This window comes from Zonotrichia leucophrys, chromosome 9 (assembly GCF_028769735.1).
Source record: "Zonotrichia leucophrys gambelii isolate GWCS_2022_RI chromosome 9, RI_Zleu_2.0, whole genome shotgun sequence".
NCBI lineage: Eukaryota > Metazoa > Chordata > Aves > Passeriformes > Passerellidae > Zonotrichia > Zonotrichia leucophrys.
In genome coordinates this window covers 16,355,233-16,376,818 of record NC_088179.1, presented here as the reverse complement: position 1 = coordinate 16,376,818, position 21,586 = coordinate 16,355,233, and the positions used below count along the sequence as shown (strand labels likewise).

Sequence of the window (21,586 nt, the reverse complement as noted above, 5' to 3'; positions counted from 1 at the left end):
CAGAACTGTTTTTTTCTTCAGAACACAAACCTACCAAAAGGTAGGGAAGAAGAAAAGTGCAGTTTTACTTGGTACCAGGTACAATCCAAAACTGGTATCTATTTTAAACACCCTGTAAGTAGGATCACCTAGCAAAGTATCACAGAAAAAGCAGGACTTTGTATTTATACCTCCCCACCCAGAGCCTTCCACCTGTGATAGAGGAAAGACAGATATTTCACTGCAACAAGACTTAAGCCAACAGCCTTGGAATTTAACACATGCTGCCTGTCCAAAATCAGCCTAACAGCTCCCATGAGCAATGGAAGAGGGCTCTGCAGTAAGAAGCAAAGCAGTTCCAAACCATGCAGCACTCCTGAGCTGTCTCATTGAGTCTAGTGAACAGGACTAACCTCCTCAGAGATGTTTATTTTTGAATACTCATTTAAGCAAACTCACCCTGCCACAGCTGTTCATGTCTTAGCACCTGAGCACGCACACCTGCCTGCCCAAGGGCACACTGAAGGGAGGACTGGGAGACTCAGATGACTAGCATCAAGATTTTTGGAGATGCACAGGCAGGAAGAGACCCTCAGAGAGGGAGAAGAAAGGCTTAATAACAGATGTGCAGAACACAGACAAGGATCTGCAATAGCACAGCAAAGGCAATGTGAAGAGGTGAGTACAGCTGGCTTCCTCAGACATGCAAGGCAGCCAAGCATGTAATTATTTACTTATATTTAGCCACCTCCACAAGGAGGGATGGAGGAGATGGCAGAAAAATGAGACAAGAGTGTCACTTTTCCTTAGAACCCTCCAAGTCTGATGCACAGCAAAGACAGACATAATTCTGGGAAGCTGCCTTCTAGCCCAGCAGATAGATCACAGAAACACTGCTACAACCACAGCATGGCTGCACAGACCTCCTGGCCCTCCCATGTCCTTGAGAAGCACTCAGTCAGCAGAGGGGTTGGAAGCCTTATGGCAACAGAATTAAACCTACAAAAATTCAGGGGGTGCTGCAGCCTACAGAAATACAGTTCACTTACACTGATAACAAGCAAAATTAAAATGTTACAAAAAGAATTCCATTGAGTATTTTGCCTATTTACTTAATGTTCTTCCTTCCTGCAGGTGCATTTGTTCCTGAAGTCTGTGTGTCCAATATTACTAGTTCATGGAAAATATGTTAGCTGAACGAATCCTAATCTGCTTCATCCTGGAAATCTTGCTGTAACAATGACCATACTCTGTTTATCTCCACACCCACCATTCACTCTCAGTATCATGCCCTCTCATTCACTTGACCTAAACATGTAACTCAAAGGAGAAACATAGGTGAACTCAGGAACATATGGTAATATGCTGAACTTAATCTAATTCCTGTTACCTAATTGCCTAAGTAATTTATTTTTTCCAGTACTTAAAAAGTTATTTAGGGGTCAAGATAACTTGCTAGGGAAGAACAGTGAAAGGAACTTTCCCAACATTAACTTCCATTGCAAGGCTTCAGCTTTACAACAGAAGAATAACTGGAGCTTTTTCAGCCCATAGCACTTAATCAATGCAACCATAAAGCCCAATTTGTTCAATACCAGTAGAACACTTCTCCTCAATTGCTATACTGTTTATTCTGCTAGAAATGTATGCTGTCATTTAAGAAAAGTTATAGCAACAACCAGAAGAGCTACATCCAGAGAGCCATAAACATGAACTTAGGATAAGCTAATACAGAGCTGTCTCGAGCAGCTGAAACTGCTCCAGCTTCTCTGCTGGCTTTCCAGGCTTCAGCAGAGTGAAACTGATCCGATTTTTGACAGTTCCACCTCAAGGATTTCTATTAAAAGCCATGTAACTGAGAAGATTTCCTGGTGAGCTTTCGCTCTGCTGTGGCCTAGAAATTTTAAGAGCTATGCAGTGGAGATGATCCATCTCCAGAAGGCTGCAGGCTAGGAAAGAACAGTGAAGCTCCTTAAAAGCACTCAGAGTGAACAGAGCCTCTGCAGAGGAGAGAGAAGAACACTTGTTCCTTCCAGCAGCCAGTGAGGTTGGGGGACTCCAAATATGCCAGACTTCATGGCTGCTAAACTGAAAGGGTGAGCCTGAGCAGAGCAGAGCTTCAGCACGTAATCCAGATTTTTGTCACCATAATTTCATTTACCAGACCTGGCCAAGGAGAGGAACAGCAGTAACTCTCTGAACTCTGCCTGGGCCAATAGGAGACATTGGTAACTGCAGGACCCCAGGTGGCAGAAGAAGGCACAAAAGGCAAGTAGGTACCTTGTCAGGTTAAACGGAGAGAGAGAGGACACAAAAGCATGAGAGGGGACATGGAAGTGCATGAGAAGTGCAGAAGTGCAAAACAGAGACTAAACTCTGCATTATAAATACGTTTTTCTATTTTGCTAGAAAGATCCAAAAACCCTTCTAAGCACTAACCCTAGAACATCATCTGGAGAAAAGAAAGGCTTGATGCCATTATTACACAACCATACAGTGAACTTACCAAACACCATCATTTCAGTTAAGTCAAGCAATACTGAAATACTCAAAATACAGCCTCCAGTCAGCAGCAGTACAGGGGACACCAAGTGGACACCAAGTAATTTTAGGTTATCATTTCTGATCTTATCAGGACTACTAGAGACTGACAGTCACATTTGATTTGGTAAAGATTGACCTCTCCACCTGCTGAATGCTGGACAGGGAGACATGAGCAAATTCTGCAGCAGCTTCCAAATTCTGTTGACCCTACCCATTATCCATTGGTTACTCAGTTCATTGTGAGCCTGCTCTGCCTGTAAATGAGCTATTTCTGTTCAAACTTCATTACGTCAAGGCAATGAGAAAGCTTCAGACATTCACATATCCAAGCTCTGATTTGCAGCAGGGTAGGTGTAAGTGGAAATCCTGAACAAACACAACTCTCTGATTGCCGCCAGGGCAGCCAGTCCACCAGCTTGATGACTTCCACCCCCGTGGGAAGCAGGATATTTTGTGTATCTGGTGGAGTAAGATCTCCCGTGAGAAGAGTTGAAAAAAGCTGAGCAAACGAGTTTGACAAGGATAGCTTCTGGCATAGTGACACTGCTTTACAAACTTTTATTTGAATATCATTTCGCTAAAGAAGGGCTGAGGCACTTTTATGAGAACAGCTGCCATTCTCATGAGTGCAAGTAGCTGCTACTGGTCAATTTCTGATGTTTCTTTATCAGAGAAATCTGATTCCAATATTTAACAAGAGACAGCTCACATTTGTAGGAAACTCAAATGACTCACAGTCTGTGTAGGGATACAGTATCATAAACTATTCTGTACAGAACATTTTGCACTTTTCCCAGGTTGGGAGATACAGAGTTTCCAATTTTTATTACATATTGAAATGGAATATAAAGAAAATCCTTTCACTGCAGTGAAAAGTCACAGAAGTAATATATTCTAGGTCAGCAGTAAGTGATAAAAGTTACATGACCTCCTTTGCAGTGGTCAATGTGAATGAGGATTAAGAATTACAGACCTGACAAAGGTTATTTTGACTGGTAAATGAGTTCTGTGGACAGTAGTAACACAGGGTAACCTGAGGTCTCAGGGTACAACACAGAGGACTTGCATGTCAGTACCAAAGCACTACAGGGAATGAATTTTTTCTGTGTACACACTGGTGATTCAGATACTGCCAGGATGCTATTGCCTTGTTCTCTTGCCACATTTCAGTAGGGAACAGAAATCCCAAAAAGGGTTTGAAGGACACTACTAAGGAAGCTGAGAAACTTTATTCAGGGTGCTCATTCTTACTGTCTTTTTAAGGGAAAAAAAAGCAAAAAGTTTGTTCAGCATATAGATGTCTACACTTTGGAAATACATCTGAAAATGCAAGAGAAAAAGATATTTTCAACTTTGCAAGACCAAATACCAACATTAACATTGAGGCAATTTAACTGTGGAACAGGACAGTATTGGTCTTTGTGTAGAACCAGGTGCTGGAGAGGAGAATGGCTGTCACTTCCTCAACTAAGGACTTTTTGAAGATGATCTTTAACCCCAACTCTTTGCAAGAAAAGTCCAGATAAGCAGAACAAACTCATTTGACCAGGACATCTTCTGGCAGAGTGAAACCAATTATGAATTTCTATTTAAATATCCTTGAGCATAGCAAGACTGACTCACTTTTATGAGCACAAGAAAGTACATGGGCTGAGAATGAGGCTGAATGCAATGGTCTCTTCACTTCCATGGACTTCCCTCTTGCTTATCCCATCCCTTCTGGGGACTCAGGAATAGAAAGGCAGGAAGCACAGCTCTCATAACAGCAGCACTTAGTGAAGTCAGATTCAACATCTGAGTCTAAGGCTGCAGACTTGTGCATAATAACAATTTCTACCAGCTTGCCCTAAGCCCCACAGAGGCACAGGAAATCCAAGGTACAATGACTTCAGGGAAATTCAGTCCCTCAAATCTAGGCCATAATCAGTGTACACAATGTTTCACGCTTCAGAGCTTCTGACAGCGAGGGCCAACCCCAAAATTCTTTGCCCCAGCGTGTAACTGGAGATGGAGAGGGTGACTGTGCTCTGAAGAGGAACAGAGCCGTGAGAAGGGACAGGAGACAGGCCAAGGAAGAAAAAACATCAAAACAGTCTGCGCTCCCACAGTGCTCTTATTCGAATGACACGTCTACTTTTATTCTTCATGGTTCATTCTGACCATGGGCATCAGAACAGATGAGCCAGCAGAGACATTGTGCAATCCTACTCCTGCATCGGGAAGGACAAAAGACATCTTGCAATTGAGAGCAGAAAACTGCAGGGCTTGTGTTCGTGAACAAAGATTTGAGCACAGCGTCAACCTTGCTCTGGTTTTTTTGCCCAGAATAAGTAAAATGTCCTTTAGATTCCATTACAGTAGTTATGAATATTTTTCACCTCCAAAAATCTTGTGGGTTTTTTATTTAGTTTGAATTTTGGGTAGGTCTTATATATATGGATCTTTTTATAAATATACACATACACACACATGTATGTAAGCAAATACATACCATAAGTGCACATGAGAACATGACAGACTGTTTCTTGATTTTGCTTCATTAATATATTATCTTTGATAGAATCTTTGGCCAGTTTGAAACCTTCCAAAAACCCTTCCAAAAAAGGAAGAAAGCCCATCACAAGTGTTCATTTAAGACTTGTGCTGGCCACAGAAAATTCCTCCTGCTCCCTTCCATGCATAAGGCCATGCAATGGGACTGTGCGATAAGCCCTGCAAATCAATGCTCTCAGGGAAGAAGGAAGTGAAGCACTGAGTTTGGTGGGCCAGGAAGAAATCCCCCTGTGAATCCCAACTTCCATCCTGCCTTACAGCAGAAGGTGTTTCCAGCAGAAGGGCTGTAACATGAAAGAAAAGGCTCACATGCAGGAAGTGCAGCAGCAGCAGCAGCCAAGCCACTCTCCCAGGAGAGGCCCAAGGGCACCTGCACTCACCACAGCCCAAACCTGCAGTGCTCTCCACCTCCAACACCAGCACCACCTTCCAGTGCATGGCCTTAGGAAGTCCAACTGATTTTACCCTCTGAGGTTCAGTTCTACCTTGAAAAAGTGTATTTTTAGTGCTTTTTAAAAAGCTTTTTGAGCCACACCTGTGGAAGCTGAATTTGCCAGGATTTTTTCTTTTCTTTCATGACAGTTATCAGTGATGCTAGAATAACTATAGCTGTTTTCCAGACAAGACTGAAAATCTGGATAAGTGATGATATGAGAAATTGTATGAAGGACAGGAAACAAGCCAAAGCAATCATCAACTACTCAAAAACACCTTCAGAAAAATCAGCATCGTAAACTTTATAGGTATAAAAAAGGGATGGTATTAAAATGCAGAGAAAGAAGAAAGTAGGGAAAACTCCATATGGGTTATATGGCCAAAGAAGCTGAAGTAAATATTAAAAGAGGTGATAGCAAAACACAAATTCAGCAGAATTCTAACTGGCACATCCACACCAGCCACAAAGCTTGTTAAGCATCAACATGGAAAGACCTTGAAAACAAAAGAAAACAGTTGGCTTAGGCAACTGCAGTGGAAAAGTTGGATTTCAACTGTGCAGACAATAAGCTGATCTCAGATTTGTCCCACAAATATTCTCCAAAGACAAAATCAAATGGCAAAACTCTCTCAGATGGCACAGATTTTGAGAGATGATTTGAGAGCTTCCAACACAGGTCACTCCAGAGCATCTCGAGGAACTATGATGCACCAAAAAAAAAAAATAACTCTCATCAACTCTTTAAACTAAAGAACAATCACACAACTAATGTAAAATACTGGCTCAAGCCTGTATTTATTTTAGATGCTGGTATCAAACTAGAATGTACTTCTACAATGTTTAATTTGGCACTGCTGTCAGAAGCAACAAAGATGCAACAGACACAACATGTGACTCAGGAGAATTGTTGAGTCAAAGCTGCCCAGTGGTCTGCAGCTGCAATAGACTGCAAAACAGCTGGTGTTAAAAACCACCTGTGTACAACATCCACAGACAAGATGAGTAACTCCCAAATCAACTTGTATCCTGGAAAGGAATGGAACAAGACATGAGTTGGTTCATGTGCCTTGGCAGGAACTCAACAGTGGAGATACCCAGAAGGAAACAGCATCACAAACTGGTAAGGTGGCAGGTCCCTCATGAGGTGAAACCAATGCTTTGTCATAAAAACTACAACACTTCCATTCAAATGTTATTTCCTGTTTTATTAACAGATGGGTGTGAAAAATGGAAGTCTACCAATAGTACTGGCAGGGGTCTGTGCATCTTCAAATATCTCAGGAAAACACGAGGTATTAAATGGGACAGCTTTATAACCACCACCAAGATTTGTCAGAGTCCAACAACTTACTTGGTTCTGAGTTACTGCCACCTCTTCTGGACAACTGGGGCAAGCAAAAGGAAGACACCAGAATATCTGCCTTGGCAAACCTTACACGGCACGTTAAATGTGCCAATTGTGAGAATCCTTTCAACACGCAGCTCTTCAGGAAGGGATTTAATACTAGAAAGGACATGCAAAGCGCTGCATAAGCATTAGTTTTGGGACAGGGGAGCCTATTTTATTTTGCCCTAAGCAACACTTGATGGTTTGGATGGAATTCAGATTCAGAATAAAATAGGTTTGCCTTCAAAACAGATCGCATAATTGGCTTTAGGTTTTAGTGCAATTTTCTTTTTAAACAGACCAAATCTTTAAGTTGCTCATAACTCAACTGTTTGAAAACAGCAACAAACTTAACTGCCCCCAAGGAAATATATTCTTATCCCCAAACTGAGACACAGAGATTGCCCAGCCAAGCTGCAAGGAAGGAAACCGCTACAGCAGCATCTTGAATTGAACAGCTACCAGCAGTCCCCAGACAGCCCCAAGAATTGCAAATCTAAAGGTGTGACTTCTGTTTCGCAGATTTACTTTGCATCAATCAAAGCTACATAAACTCCAGCCATTAATATCCATTCAAAACCATGAAGACAGTTTAGCAGAAAGGGATAGAAGTGATAAGGCATTAAGCTTTTATGCCTGTATTTTATATCTTGCAGCAAAGTGAGGCAACCAAGTAACACTTCAACGGTTGGCTCAAATAAAGGCCTAAAATCAGCAACTTGATCTACTCACCCTTTTCACCAGTATCCAGGGAAAGTTTCTTAATGTCATCAGTCAACATATCCTGCAAGTGGTCTTGTCCATGCTCTGCATCATTATCATCAAATTGAGCTTCTATAATGACATCCGGACTTTGAGCATCGCCTTTCGCTGTCTCTTGTGGAACGCAAGTCCCCAGCATGTCCTCAGGGACGTCTGATTCATGTGTGACTTCTGTTTCTTTGTCACTACCATCTGGCTTTATTACCTGAAGGAACAGGGGATTAAAAAAACAGAGGCAAGCTAAATCACTGGACTGAAGAAAGAAAACATTATCTTTCCTTTTTCATTTGCATCCCCAAGGAGCTGACAATGAATTGTGGGTGGCTGGTGGCGCACTGCAATTGCTGTGTAATTAGCCACAGATATTGCACAATCAAAAGAGGTACCTCAGTAGGATAAAGAGTGGAACGGCAGAGCTTTTGCAATACCTCAACTGTGACAATAATGTATCCAAAGTGTATCTAGAGCATAACCATACAGTTCCTGCCAAGCCTCTAATCAGCTCTGCAGAAGTTAGGAGTAAACACAGGCAGGGAGGAGGATACACTACAATTTAATAGGTTGCCTAGACCATTGTTCACCAAGATACACTCATCATCCTGGGATGTCCCAAAACTTAAGCAGTTCCAGTGAATGCTGGGATCATGTCAAAGCTCCTCCACGCAATTAGGAACAGACTGAAAAAGCAGAGATTAGAGAACATGGTGCCCTGTGACCTGTGGAAGAACTGGACTGTGGCAGCTTGGTAATGCACCAAGCTTTATATTTGTTTTAGACTGTGTTTTTATGGTTAAAGGCACTCAGTTATTACCATTACTTATACAAATTTCCAAATCAAATTACTGAAGAAGAGCCCAGCTACCAGTGAAGCAGACACCAGGCCTTGATGGCATCCCTCATTGCATGTGACAGGGGCAGAAACTGTTCCAGCTCAGAACACAACGACCAAAGTGGCTGACACCTTGGACACACAAGGCTTTACCAGCATCCTTCATGCAACCAACAGCGAGCTGCAAACACCTACGCAGCTGGAGAACCTAGATCCAGGTTTCAGTTTCCAAAATGTTTGTTTCACTCAAGCTATGGTACTTCAGAGTGAGATGAAAATCAGTACAGAATAAGAAATAACCTGCTAAATATTAAAATCACAAAGACACTGTGTGACTCCATAACAGTGCCCTCCTGGTGACTGAGCTCCCCTCCAGCTGGTGCTGGTGTTTGCCAGGCAGAAAATTCCCCAGAGCTCCTCCAAGGTCCCCAGTCCTCAGCATCAAAGCCAGCACATGACAGCAGCAACTCATGCCACCAGCAAGGCAAGTGAAGGGCCCTTTAAATGCAATAAAACAAGAGAAACAACTTTTTGGTAACACACTTTATATGATTTATATATTTGCTAGAAATAAGCATAAATAACTTCAACAGGTGCTACCTGAAGGCAACTGTTCCAAGTAAGAAAATAGAAGTCAAAAAAACTCCACAGATTATTCTTTAGTAACTAAAAAGCAAATAAATCAAAATCAGACTTGTACAGGGAATACTTTTACAGCTTTACATACAAAGAGCTAAAGTCATGCTTTCAAGCAGTATCCATTTCTTTGTAAGCTTTTCACAATACATAACAGAAATAAAATCAATTTTAAAATGGGGCTGAATTCAAGTCTTTAAAAATAAAAAACTCAAATGACATTGCTTCGAACTCTTGTTACCTTTTGTGACTCTTCTTTCCATCTTTATTTTCAGTTTTTAACATGTATATAATCTGTTACCATAGCAGATTTTGACTCAAACATTAAATTGTGACAAAAAAAGGGAAAAAAGTTTGGCAGAAGGTGGGAAAAGGGCTGATTATTAAAGCTGGCTACATTTGGTACATAAAATACTGACACACAATGGTCTGGGCAAGAACAGTCTATTAGATTAGAGAGCTGACAAGGCTCCACACGCTATGACTCTGCCAGTGTACCTATCCAAAAAGAAAACCAGTGTCAACAGTAATGTTTGGACCCTACCATGGTCAGATGTGGATCTCTTCAGCTCTTAAATTTCAATTGCACCAGATGTGTGCAAGTGTGCAACTGCAGCAGGAGTTCATTTCCTTCAACCCCTTCAAGTTTTGCCTGCATTTTTTTCTCTCCTAGTCTCTCTTTGGAGAGTGTGAGATCTGCCTTGGGTCCTAAATTAGTATGTTTTCTATATGTAAAGCAGCAAATAACATCAAACAGATCTTAGGAAAGGAAACAGTTCTCTAAAATGTGGCACTGGAGGGGCTACGCTTGAAGAGTTTATGTGGTTATTAAAGAAGGCAGCAGATACAGATTTCATTTTAAATGCTCGGTGCTAAAATTGGTGTGCTTCCCCCAAGCTAGAGGACACACACTGCTGCCACCAGCAGCGCCATGATACCCCAGCTATGACTGCCTAAATCCCCAGTCACACATTTCCTTATGGATTTTCAAAAGTATTTTTCATTAAAGTTTTCCAGAGTCCAAAAAACCATAACCTCCACACACAGTAGATCAGCAAAATGTCCAGATGCTGGCAAGCCTGAGTGATAGGATTTGTTTTCTTTTTATGGCCAAGACAGATCATTAAGGCTGACCTCATACATAACAGAGCAGAGAACTTCACCCAAAATTTCTCATATCACACCAAAAATTTAGAGAAGCTGTACATGAGAAGACTGGAAAGCTGCATAAGACTCTACAAAATCAGAATATTAGTGGATACAATTACTCCTTTAAGATGATCAGAGCTGTTGGCCAGCATGAGCTCATCACACAAATTCCAAAGAGCAGGATCCTTCTGTCTATGAGCAGCAGAAAATCCAACCATGGCATATTAAGTATTTCTTACAAGTGGCATCTCAGATTCAAGAATCTGATGATATTGCATTCTCCTGTTTCCTTTAACATTATTGCAGCTTATCCATGGCATAATGCACACAGCTACAACAGGTCAGTTCTGACCAGACACACAGAGTAAAGCAAATACACAATTGGCCCAGTCTATCCTGTGGTCATATGTGCAGTACAGAGTCCCATTCCCTGGCAATGCAGCTGACCCTGCATGGACCTAGAAAAATGGGATTCCCCCTTGTTACATATGCATGATATGTATAACACACAAACATCATTAAAGCCCCTTAAAAGACCTTAACTTCCTGATCTGAGAAGTAAAATGTCAACCTTAGTTGTTATTTTTACATGCTCTTCAACAATAATTTAAAACAAGTTTTAATAAACATTTTGATGAAAGCCAATTGTTTGTTTGAATGCCTGATCCTGAAGACAGTGCCCAAGTATGCTTTTTTCCAGCTTAAAACAAACATCACTGAACAAGCATCAAGTAGAAACTTGATGCCCCACTGGTGACTGGTTTAGATTGCAAAGCCATAGCTGACAGAACACAAGATATTTGAATCAAAGTTCCATGTCAACCGTAAGTATAATAAAAACCAGCTAGTGGGCAAAACCACCCTGGCATGGGCCTGTACAATCTGGACAGCAGAGCACCCAGCCCAGTCTTGAAGTAGCAATTGAATGACCAGTTGTCCTTACGCAGGAGGAATTTGTTCCAACAGAAAACTGAACTGGGAATCTGTGCATCTGAAAGCAGAGGAGTTGCCTCCTGTGCTACAGAAGAAAAGGCCTCTTCTGCCAGAACCAATCTCATCTCTGTCCTGTTAGATGCCAGCTTTTCACAGACTTCCCACCTAAACCTCTTCACAATGACAAAGTCCAGGCCTGGTTACTCTCAGATCAGGTACAGAGTTTTTGCTGCTGCCTCCTCAATGTCTGTAAACTGAAACAGCTGAACATAACCAGTGATTTTCAATAATCTTTGAGCTATTAACCCCAGGCTCTTTCCAATAAATGTACCAAGCCCCCGAAGTGTTTAAGCCTGACACTAATAGGTTTGAATTTTGTTCTTATTCACCTCTGATCCTTACAAGCAATCCATGAATCCTCATAGATCTGAAGAAATGACATGACTGCTGGATGACTGCTGGACTAGACACAGCTGGATGAATGCACCTTGCATGGCTAAAAACCTTCCATGTAGGGTCACTGCTTTCAATGGACCCTTGTGCAAAGAGACCTCCTTTGCTGAAAGCACCTGGCAGGTAAGGAAGCAGAATTATCTTCACTACAGCCAGTTTGGCTGTAGTGACACAGATTCAATAAAAATCAAATTCTTCATCTCACTCAAAAAGCTGGTATTAAAAAGAGTATTTCCAGAAGGATACTGAGGCAGAATGGAGATTGTATTTCTACATAAATCAGTCAAAACCCTGTAAAGTGACTTCTAATGAGTACTGAAACTCAGAATGTGTAACTTGCCCAAAAGATTTTAGAAGTGACAAGCTATTAATGGTAACTCTCTTCACTAGGGAAGACAGACAAAGAGGCTCCTCATGTTTGTACAGAAAGGTGCAGTCAATTCATCAGTGAGTGGGAGCTGAAGAAAGTTCACAGCACACAAAGAACTCATATCAGACATGAAGGACTGAATAGGGGAACAGTTAGAAGAGAAATAAGGAGTTAGCCCAAGTCCACCTTGGCTTGCAAACCAAGGTAAAATGCCTTTCTTGTGAAAAATACTTTGATCAAACAGAAGTTCTGCTTTACTCAAATGCAGTCAGTATGCTCAATACTGGGTAGGGAGACAAAGTTTAGGTCAGAACTGCTGATCCTCTCTGCAGTTGAGCCTTAGTTAAGCAACAAGTCTCAGAACCAGGTTAAAAGCAGCTATTTCAAAAGGAGGACAGCTGAAAACAGGGGCTTTGGACCAAATTACCATCCCCTCATTAAAAGGGCCGTTGCTACCACAACACTGATACAAACACCACATTTCATACCAGGGCTGTGAACACCTGCATCTATTCCTCTCCCAGCTTCTGCCATATGAAACAGGCTCCACTTAAAAGCTGGTTCCCTAATGTTCCCTCACGAGGAGTGGGAACAGAGCCTGGCTAACACAAGGATGCTGTCACAGCTCCTACACAGACACCAGAGCCAAGCTACCATAAATACTGTGAGGAAGAGCTTTGATTTTCTGAAAAGAATAACCAAACAAAGGCAGCCTCACTCTAGCTCCTTCTTGGACAAAGAAAGGATGGCACTTACAAGGAAAGAAACACCTGTCCTTCTTTTCATAATCCCACATACACCAAACAGTACTGGGAAGACAACAACTCAGTAAAAGTGACTAGTCTCAGTAGGAGCAATTATGGCATTACTTTTAAAATAACAATAATGTTATGCTGAGGAGGTTTGTTGAGGTTTGAGATTGGATTTTTTTCATTACAATCATTTAATTCTAAATCACTGGAAACACTTGCTAACAGCCCCCAGGATAGCTATTTTATATTAACAGCACATTATAGTTTACATTTCAGACATCACATTGGATGCAATAATCATACAAACATCCATATTAAAATCTCTCCCTCTTGCATAGGAAAAGACTACTTGTTCCTCCCCGATGGACTCTGTTGTTCCCAGACGTCACACACAGTTTTGTCACAGCAGTCACTACAACACCATCCTGCTTGAGGATTCAAAGGGTAAACGACCTGAGTACACAAAGGCTTCTTGGAAACAGTGACTTTTCAGAATCTGCTCTGACTTGTACCCACGGCAGCAGATGAGAAGTGGGAAGGAAACAAATGAAATCTAAGGCTTGTGTTTTGAAAACAAAATATTGAGACAGATCTTCAGTATGGCCATCGAACCTGCTGAGACCCCAAAGCCATCCTGCCTGCCCTTCCCAGAATCCTGCAACTCCTCTGCTCAGACTAACCTGCAAAGTGAGTTTTTACTGTAGTGTTAATTCAAATAAACAAACTGAACATCCATATTTAGTCCAACCTGAGCAGATAGCCCTACATCCAGGCTTGTCAGGCAGCTGCATAAAAAACAGAATTAACTGTAGAAAAAACCCTCATACCTCAAAAGAGCCACCTCAACTCACTACTTCTTTCTGCTTCTACCAATAAACCTCATTCCTGAGCTGTTCACTCATCTCTCTGTGCTTCAGGCTGTACCAAAGCAATCCAGGTTACAGCGAGTTCCCTCCAAGTCCATCTGAAATCCTTCCCCAACCATCTTGCACAAATAACCAGAAAAACAAGTGGAAAAGCATCAACAAGGAAAATTCTCAAGATTGACCTTTCCGAATCCTAAAGCCAAAACAAGAGCTGTCTCCTCACCATGTATTTCCACTCCCTATCTGGTCTCTGACCTGTCATTTGCCTCTGAAAGCTCCCCATTCCCATTCCCTGGCCTCATCCCACACCTACACTCTGCCTCCACATATGTTTATCTACACCTCATTATCACTGACCAGGAGACAGTTGCCTCTGCCCCTGTCTCTCCTCAAGTCTACTCTTGCCTTCATCCCCTTCCTGCCACTTCTCCGTGCTCTCCCTGGACCCATCTCGCCCAAGTCTGGCTCTTGCCCCGGGATCAGGACCGTGTTGCCTCAGGTCCATTTCATCTGGTTCTCCTAACAGATAAACAGCTCCATCTGTACACCCCTGCCTTTTGTACTCTCTAACAACTGCTGAGAAGCAGCAAAAAGCTGTCAGAAGTAGCTGTCCCTGCTCAGCACAGGTACCCCACATTTCATGGATCAACCACTGCTGAGGGTAGCAGTGTCAGAGGTATCAGACAATGTCTTGATTCCCCTCGCAGGGAACACTCTGCCATGTCCTTTGTGGGCAAGCCAGCCCTGCTGGGAGTTGCTACCAAAGAGTTGTGTATTTCTATACCCAGATCAACAAACTTGTTCCACACTTTCCACTCCTGTTGCCACCCCCGGGATTTGATTTGGTGCAAAAAAAAACAGCCTCTATTTTCAGAATACCTCCCTATATTGCACTGACCTTCCCACACATATTTCCCAAGGCACAGAAGTCCCTGGAGCAGAAGTGATCCAGCAAACACCTCTTCTCCCAGCTTCCCAGCCTACATGGTATTCTGTACAGCAAGATGTCACACTGATGAATCCTTAGCCATAGCCCATCTCTCAAGTGAGAAAAGTTTGGCCCCAGAGAAGCACAAAAAGTTCACTTCAGCACCCAGCCTTTAACAACACCCAGGAATCAACCTCCCCCTGCACACTCACAAAATTCAAAGAAGCACAAACAGCTTCTTCATCTCCTACCAGCAAATTATTTTCATAAAAGAGGCCCTTAAAACTGGCAGCCTCCCTGCTGGACCCCAGTGAAATGTTCTTTGTACCTTGAGTCTTTGTAATGCCTGCTCCTCACAAGACCTCCCACTTTGGTGCATCTCATGAGCTGAGTGTTGCACTCCAGGCCACAGCGAACTGGAAACAAGAGTGCAACGCACAGGGCCCAGCTCTGAGGCTGCCAGAACATATTGGTTTGAAACATCACAGAAAATATTCAGCTCCATATTTTCAACAGTAGCCAGGAAGAAAATGCATGGAACAGTTTTGAGAACTGTTTTTCAAAAGTCATTTAAATCAAATTATGACCCATCCACACCGGCAAGCAAAACCCTCTCTACTAACTGGAACTGCTTTTCTTTTCTTGTGTGTGTGTTCTTTTCTTTTCGGTTTAACTTTTTTTTTTTTTTTTTTTCAAAAACTGTCTCCAAGCCATCTTTTTTCTGGTAATGTGCACAGGCACTGCAACACTACAAGAATGGGTGCCAGGACAAAACCTATGATGCACAGACCCTAGAATAAATCACTCAAGAGGGGGGAATTAGAAGAAGAGAGTAACATAAGGCTACATCTTCAAAAGTACGATTGTCTGAAATCCCTGCATTGTCAGCAAATTACTGCAAAAAGATACCCAGTTTTCATCTGATGTAAAGAAGCAGACAGGCTTTTGGATCATTTGCAACTTCAAGACAATACCATGAATCAATACATATTTTAAAAGATGCAATAATTACACAGAGCTTGCATGTAATCAGAAAAGAATCTACTTGTGCTGAGCGTGTATAATTTGAAAGCTGCAATGCCAAGCAAATCCACACCGTTGGCTTGCACAAACCAAAGTATTATCCATTACTGCCTTTTTTTAAAAAACAATACAAGCATGTATGAAAAACATATTTCCTGGAAACAATGATACTCTTTGAAGAGTTTTTCAAGATTTCACAAACCAAACAAGCCTGTACCCGCACGTGCCCGTAAGAAGAAAGCGGGCTGACAATGCAAACTAATCAAAAAGTACTGGAAGGACTATCCAAGATATTTGCATACCTATACTTCCCAAGGCTTGGAAGTTTTCTTCAGAACTGCATAAAAATTATTTCCCATGTGTCTAAAAAAAATCTCCTACTGATCAACACTTTAACTCACCAAGGCAGGAAACAAATCAAGCAAAGATCTACATGTTGGGGCTGACACCCTCAGCCCCTCACTTGCAGCTTTTGTTCCTTTTCATTGGGCTCTTAAGTGCCAGCTCCCAGGGGTCTCAGCCCCAGGCATGTTGGGACACACTTTCAAAGCCCAGAATGGGACACCTGGGACAAAGCACATACTGTTCAGGAAAAACACAAGGGCCAAGAAAAGCAATAGAAATTTCCACAGTTAGCTAGCATTACTGGTTGCCAGTAAGCCTCTTATTATGAAAACCCATAATTGGAAACTGTCATATTATAGAACAATTTATGGAAGTTTTAGGACTATGTATGCCCCAATGGGAACTTCCTTTGACTGGTGTGTTCCATCAGCCCAGGTCTGCTTATTTATTCACACAGTGGGATAAGAGCACCAGGAACCTAAACACGTCATCTCTGAAGCGTCACTGAGACTCCCACTCTTAGAAGTGCTTCAAATAGTTCATTTCTTAGCCTTTCCAGTCATCCATCTTCAGGCTGCATTCAGTCAACTGCTGGACTGTCCTGTCTTTATTTCTTTTCATCTTCTACAGGAACATTCTTGCACTTGTTTTGTGTTCCTCTGCTCCTCTGAAAATATGGAAGGCAAAACACAGCTGCTCTGGGCTGAGTGCATCCCACTATGCCCATCTCAACCCCATCAAAAGGGCTTGCCAAAATCAGTTCCTACTCCTATGGTCTCTACCTTGTCACATCAGGGAAACTGGCATCTACATTAATTTCTAAATCAGATTTGAAATACATTAAAATGTGGCTTCAGCCAAGAACAACAGCCTCCCCCACTGCCAGCACAACACTGTTAAAGTCACCCACACAAAACCACCCAGTGTAAAATAGTCACTGTTTGGTGTGAAGGTAAGGAGATCTGGTAACAGGTGATGGAGACACATTCCGGGAAACTTGTAGCACTGAAGACTGTAAATCCACTTTAACACTGTATTTTCCATGCAAGAGCCAGCAGGTACCATCTGACAGAATGGTTCTAACCATGAGCAGCTCCATAACTCTAGATGGAGCTCAGCCATAACTCCACCTGTGTCCTGCCATGCTGTTCTGCTGCCACTTCCAGTCATGCACGCCAAGACCTCGATGAATCCAGCACCTTCCCCATCACCCCAGGACAGGCTGGAAAAGATTTGTGCTCAGGGGAAGCTGTGGCAGAGCAGGGGCAGCCAGGCTGAAGAGGACCACCCACAGATGAAAGGAACTGGAGGAGATAATCCCTGCAAGCATGGTAAGTGAAGGAAAAGAAAAACAGATGATTCACTGAGGATTGAAAGAGAACAGCTTCCTCAAATGTTGAGACCTTTCTGTGTCCCTTTAAAGTTGTTTCTGAAGAGAAGACAAGCTGTGAGGTTAATGTACTGTTTCACTTGACTTGGTATCAGCAAATTCTGTCCCTGGAGAGAATCTCACTGCAACATAGAGCACCAAGGGACTATGGAAGGGAAGAGAGAGATGACAGTAGCACAGTTTTGCTCCAAGATTCCTGCAAATACAGGAAATACAGGCTGGGTTATCAAACCTGTGAGCTAAAACTGCTACAAGTCCATTTATTTGGACAAGGAGTCTTTGAATGCCAGTTAGAACGTGCAGGTGGGACTGATTTCATATTAAATCACTATTACTGGCAGGAAATCCCAAGCTTCCATATCCATCTTAGACTTTCAACAAGTTCCTTACAAAGTACATAAGGAAAGTAATTCTGTTCAAGGAAAATAATCCTGCTCTCAGCTGCCCATGAATTTGGAAACTCACTCAAGCCAAGCTGCCCAGTTTGCAGCACTTGTCACTGCGCTAGGCAGACCTGCACACTCTGTCCTGAAGATGTCACACCTGAATTTCGCACAGCTGGCAAGGCAAAGTCCAAGTGTGAAAAGAAAGCTGAAAATAGCAAAGCATGCACATGTGGTAAGGCAACAAACACAAATATCTAAACAATTTTCATATATTAAGTATTTTAGGTCACTCTGCTCCATAGGTACTAAAGAACAACAGGCCAAAAAAAAAGAAAAAAACAAACACATTAGGCAGTTGGAGGAGGCAGGTGTTCCAGGAAAAATGAAGGTGCATTTCCCCACTCAGAAAATGGGGATGATATTTGGTTTACATGCACATGTGAGGATTAATGTTTTCAAACACTTCAAAGCATAAGTTCACTCATGAGGCCTTATCAGAGACAATAACACATCAGTGAGGTTTCTACAAACAGAAGAAAGCTTTCCCTCTTCTTCTCACCCAGAGACCAAGGCTTAATCACAGATCCTGATCAGGGTTTCAGAACCCCAGATTTCACAGCAGGACTCACATAATTAAAGACCTGCATTAGTTTATTTACAGCTGCTGCTTGAAATCAAAACAGAATGGAAAGAAATGTCACACAGTTCTAAAAACAAAACACCAATTATATTTTATGTTGGAATAAAAAAATATTCTTATTTCCACACAAAGCTAACAGGCTTATCACTAAACAGAATAATTACTGAATTCCTATTTAAAGATGACCTGAGACATCATTCAGTTGTATCTCACCTAGAAATTAGAATAGCAAAACAGAAGCAAAATCATGAATGACTCCACACTTATAACCATAGCATAGCTATCTCTTCATAGTCTTCAGGCACTTACTAATAAGAATTTTTGACAGTTTGGTTATCGACGTCTTTCCAAAATTAGTTCATACCTTGGACAAAACATTTCAAACCAAATTATCTGGTTCCAAAATGTTTAGACAATTGTCTGTTACAATAACAAAATCCCTTGCAGTTTTCATTAACATTTATTCACTGAACTTGCCTCCAACAGCAAAACTAGTTCACCAAGGTGTACTCCAGAACCTTTCTGTGTGATTTTTTCTTATTATGCAGCTTCACCAATAACACACAATAGCAATGGTACCAAAAAAACTGATCTCTTTTTAAAAACGAGCACAAAACCTGCCACAACAGAAGACATTCTAGAAGGAAAGGCACAAGAGCACCATCATTGGTCTGTCTCCAGGGAAGTGGTATGTCTGTCTATTCCTGCTGGAAGGCACAGGTTCCACACACCCCTACCTCTGATAAAATGCACCCTACCCAGGGTTATTTGTTTTTCAGTTGTGCTCAGCTGCCTCAGTCAGAACCAGGCACACACCCTGCTGAGTGCTGCACCAAACCACACAATACATTATAGACGATCAACAGAACTTTTAGGAAGCTTCTCTTAAAGACAAAGCACATTAACAGAGGGGAACAGAGGAGCACAAGGTGACACCAAGATTGCATCTGAAGGGAGCCCATCTTAGTGGAAGTTAAAGCTAACTAGGATCTCAAGGCACAGTAAAGATGAGTGATGCTCAGCATTTTGCTGAGAACTTATTTTGCTGCAGTGTTTCTTCTCCTTTCAGTGAAAAGAATCAGTATCACCAGGTGTCCTCCTGAAATAGGGCAGGGAATGACTGCTGGCATTTGCGTCACCAGGATCTGCTCACATTACTTGGTGACGAATCTCATTAACCAGCAGCACCTCAAGCAAAGAGTCTACAGCTCAGTTTGTTTGCATTTACCTTTAGCAACATGGCACACTTCATTAAATTTTGAAGTAGTGTTTATTAGAAGAGTAAAATGCATCAGCATCCACCACCAGGATTCTCAGTTTATTTTCATGACGTCAATAGTCAGGTTTATTTAATCCAGTGAAAATATATATTGATTGAACATGGTCTCGGAGCATCTTCTGCAGCACTAAAAAATGGACTCAATAGGAATGGTATATTTTTATTGCTTTCCCTCAGAAATAGATTTGCCATCACCATAAAAAAGCCTTTCCCAGTGGTGGGAAGGCCTGGCCACTACAGAGTTCCCTGCTTCTTGATGCCAGGTACCTTCTGGTCTGTTTTTCCTGCCCGGCAATGAATGCTGTTCTGTCAAAAGCTTTTCCACAGAATGAATCAAAAGTTACACTCAATTGTTATAACTCAATTTAAAATGTAATGCAGGACATGGGACTAACACTGGGGGTTTCTGTTGTGCTACTTCCTTAAAAGCTAAGTTTTGTTAACAAGAGATTTCAGGGTATACTTCACCTGTGTAGCCTCAACTTACGAAGCAGTTCAGGTTTTCCTTCCCGCTCTCAAAATTCATTAAAAAGTCTTACTTGAGCTGAGATGTTGTACACAAGTTCTCTGCCAAGAACAAATTTTTACAGCTTAGTTTTAAGCTCCTTTAAAAAAAATCCAGAAATTTATAATGGAAACACTGACAGTGCCCATAATCACAAGTACAGAAACTTTATTGCAATAGGTAGTTCGCATTCCATCCAAAAAGAAAAGTTGGTCTCTCAATCAAATTCCTCATGCATTCTGTAACAATGGCCAATTATGAGATCAGTAAAAACAGGTGCAAATAAAAAATACTGGGGGTTTAACCAGTGACGATGGCAGCATAAAGCCATCACCTTGGTCATTAAACTCTGATTGCACAAGAGGCTTGTTTTTTTTTTTTTTAGAAAGTCTTGAATTACTTTATAACTCATTTCTCCTGGGCAAACTCTTCTCCTAGTGATCATCAAAGGCTAACTTGGCAAACCTTTGAATCATGCTTCCAAGTCCTAACAGCCTGGCCATTCCCAGATATTAGTAATACAGGATTTATATTCAGTTTTGTCAATTATGCCTCCGGCTTCAGCCTGACGAAGCCCACCACTACACATGTGCAGCTCAGTCAAAAAACAGCCAGATATTCCCACTGACAGACTCTACCCTACAACTTATCCTGAGTGCCTCAGGAGACCTTCTGTGTGCCAGCAGGAAATGGATGGCTGTACACTGCAGCAAACTGCATCTCACAGGCGATGCAAAAGCAGTGATGAGCTTCCTCCATGCCCAGAAGAGTTAGCTGTACTTCAAACAGAAAGCATAAGGATTCACCATTAGCAATACATTCCTCCCAATATTCTGAACACACTTCCAAGTCTCTTAAACATGCAGCAAAGACTGAAACACAAAATGCAGAAATACAAGAAAAATTATGCACTTGGTTACATTAAAAAGGTACAAAGCCAAGGTGCTAATGGGCCACGTGGGGAAGCAGAACAGCAACAAGTGTTAAGCCCATTCAACACTCTTACAAAATAAATCTGAGAATCACAAAATTCAGAAGCACGGCTCAAAAACATGTGACTGTGAACTAGCCTTGACACCTGCTTATGTCATTAATAAAATATTTAATATATGAAAAACAGTGGGTTTTCAAAAGTGCTTTAACCAGCACCGAAATGCGTTAGTCATCCAAGAAGAACTCTCACTCGAGCACTGGAAATTACAGAACAAGGAAATCAAACCTTCACAAGGAAGCCAGCTCAAATGCTAAATCTGGACTGTGCTTACCTGCAAACATTCATTACCAACAATGACAGATTGCTAATCCTTTTAACCAGAAGGGAAAAGACTATCCCTCCCCTGCAATACATTGTGTACAATTATTGGATCTGAGACAGGCTGCTACCCTGGGCTTTCAGTACCTTCATTAAACAAGCCCAGGAAATTCAAAGCTGCTTCCTACA

At 41.8% G+C, this 21,586-nt stretch overlaps 1 protein-coding gene across 1 annotated transcript in view; it reads right to left on the bottom strand.

Annotated features, from left to right (window-relative positions):
• The window catches only part of DIS3L2 (DIS3 like 3'-5' exoribonuclease 2), a 179,158-nt gene that overhangs the window by 114,163 nt on the left and 43,409 nt on the right, over window positions 1-21,586 (bottom strand). Inside the window, exon 7 of the mRNA XM_064720694.1 lies at window positions 7,632-7,866. Coding sequence (XP_064576764.1) covers window positions 7,632-7,866 — 235 coding nt within the window. The remainder of the gene's footprint in view (window positions 1-7,631; window positions 7,867-21,586) is intronic.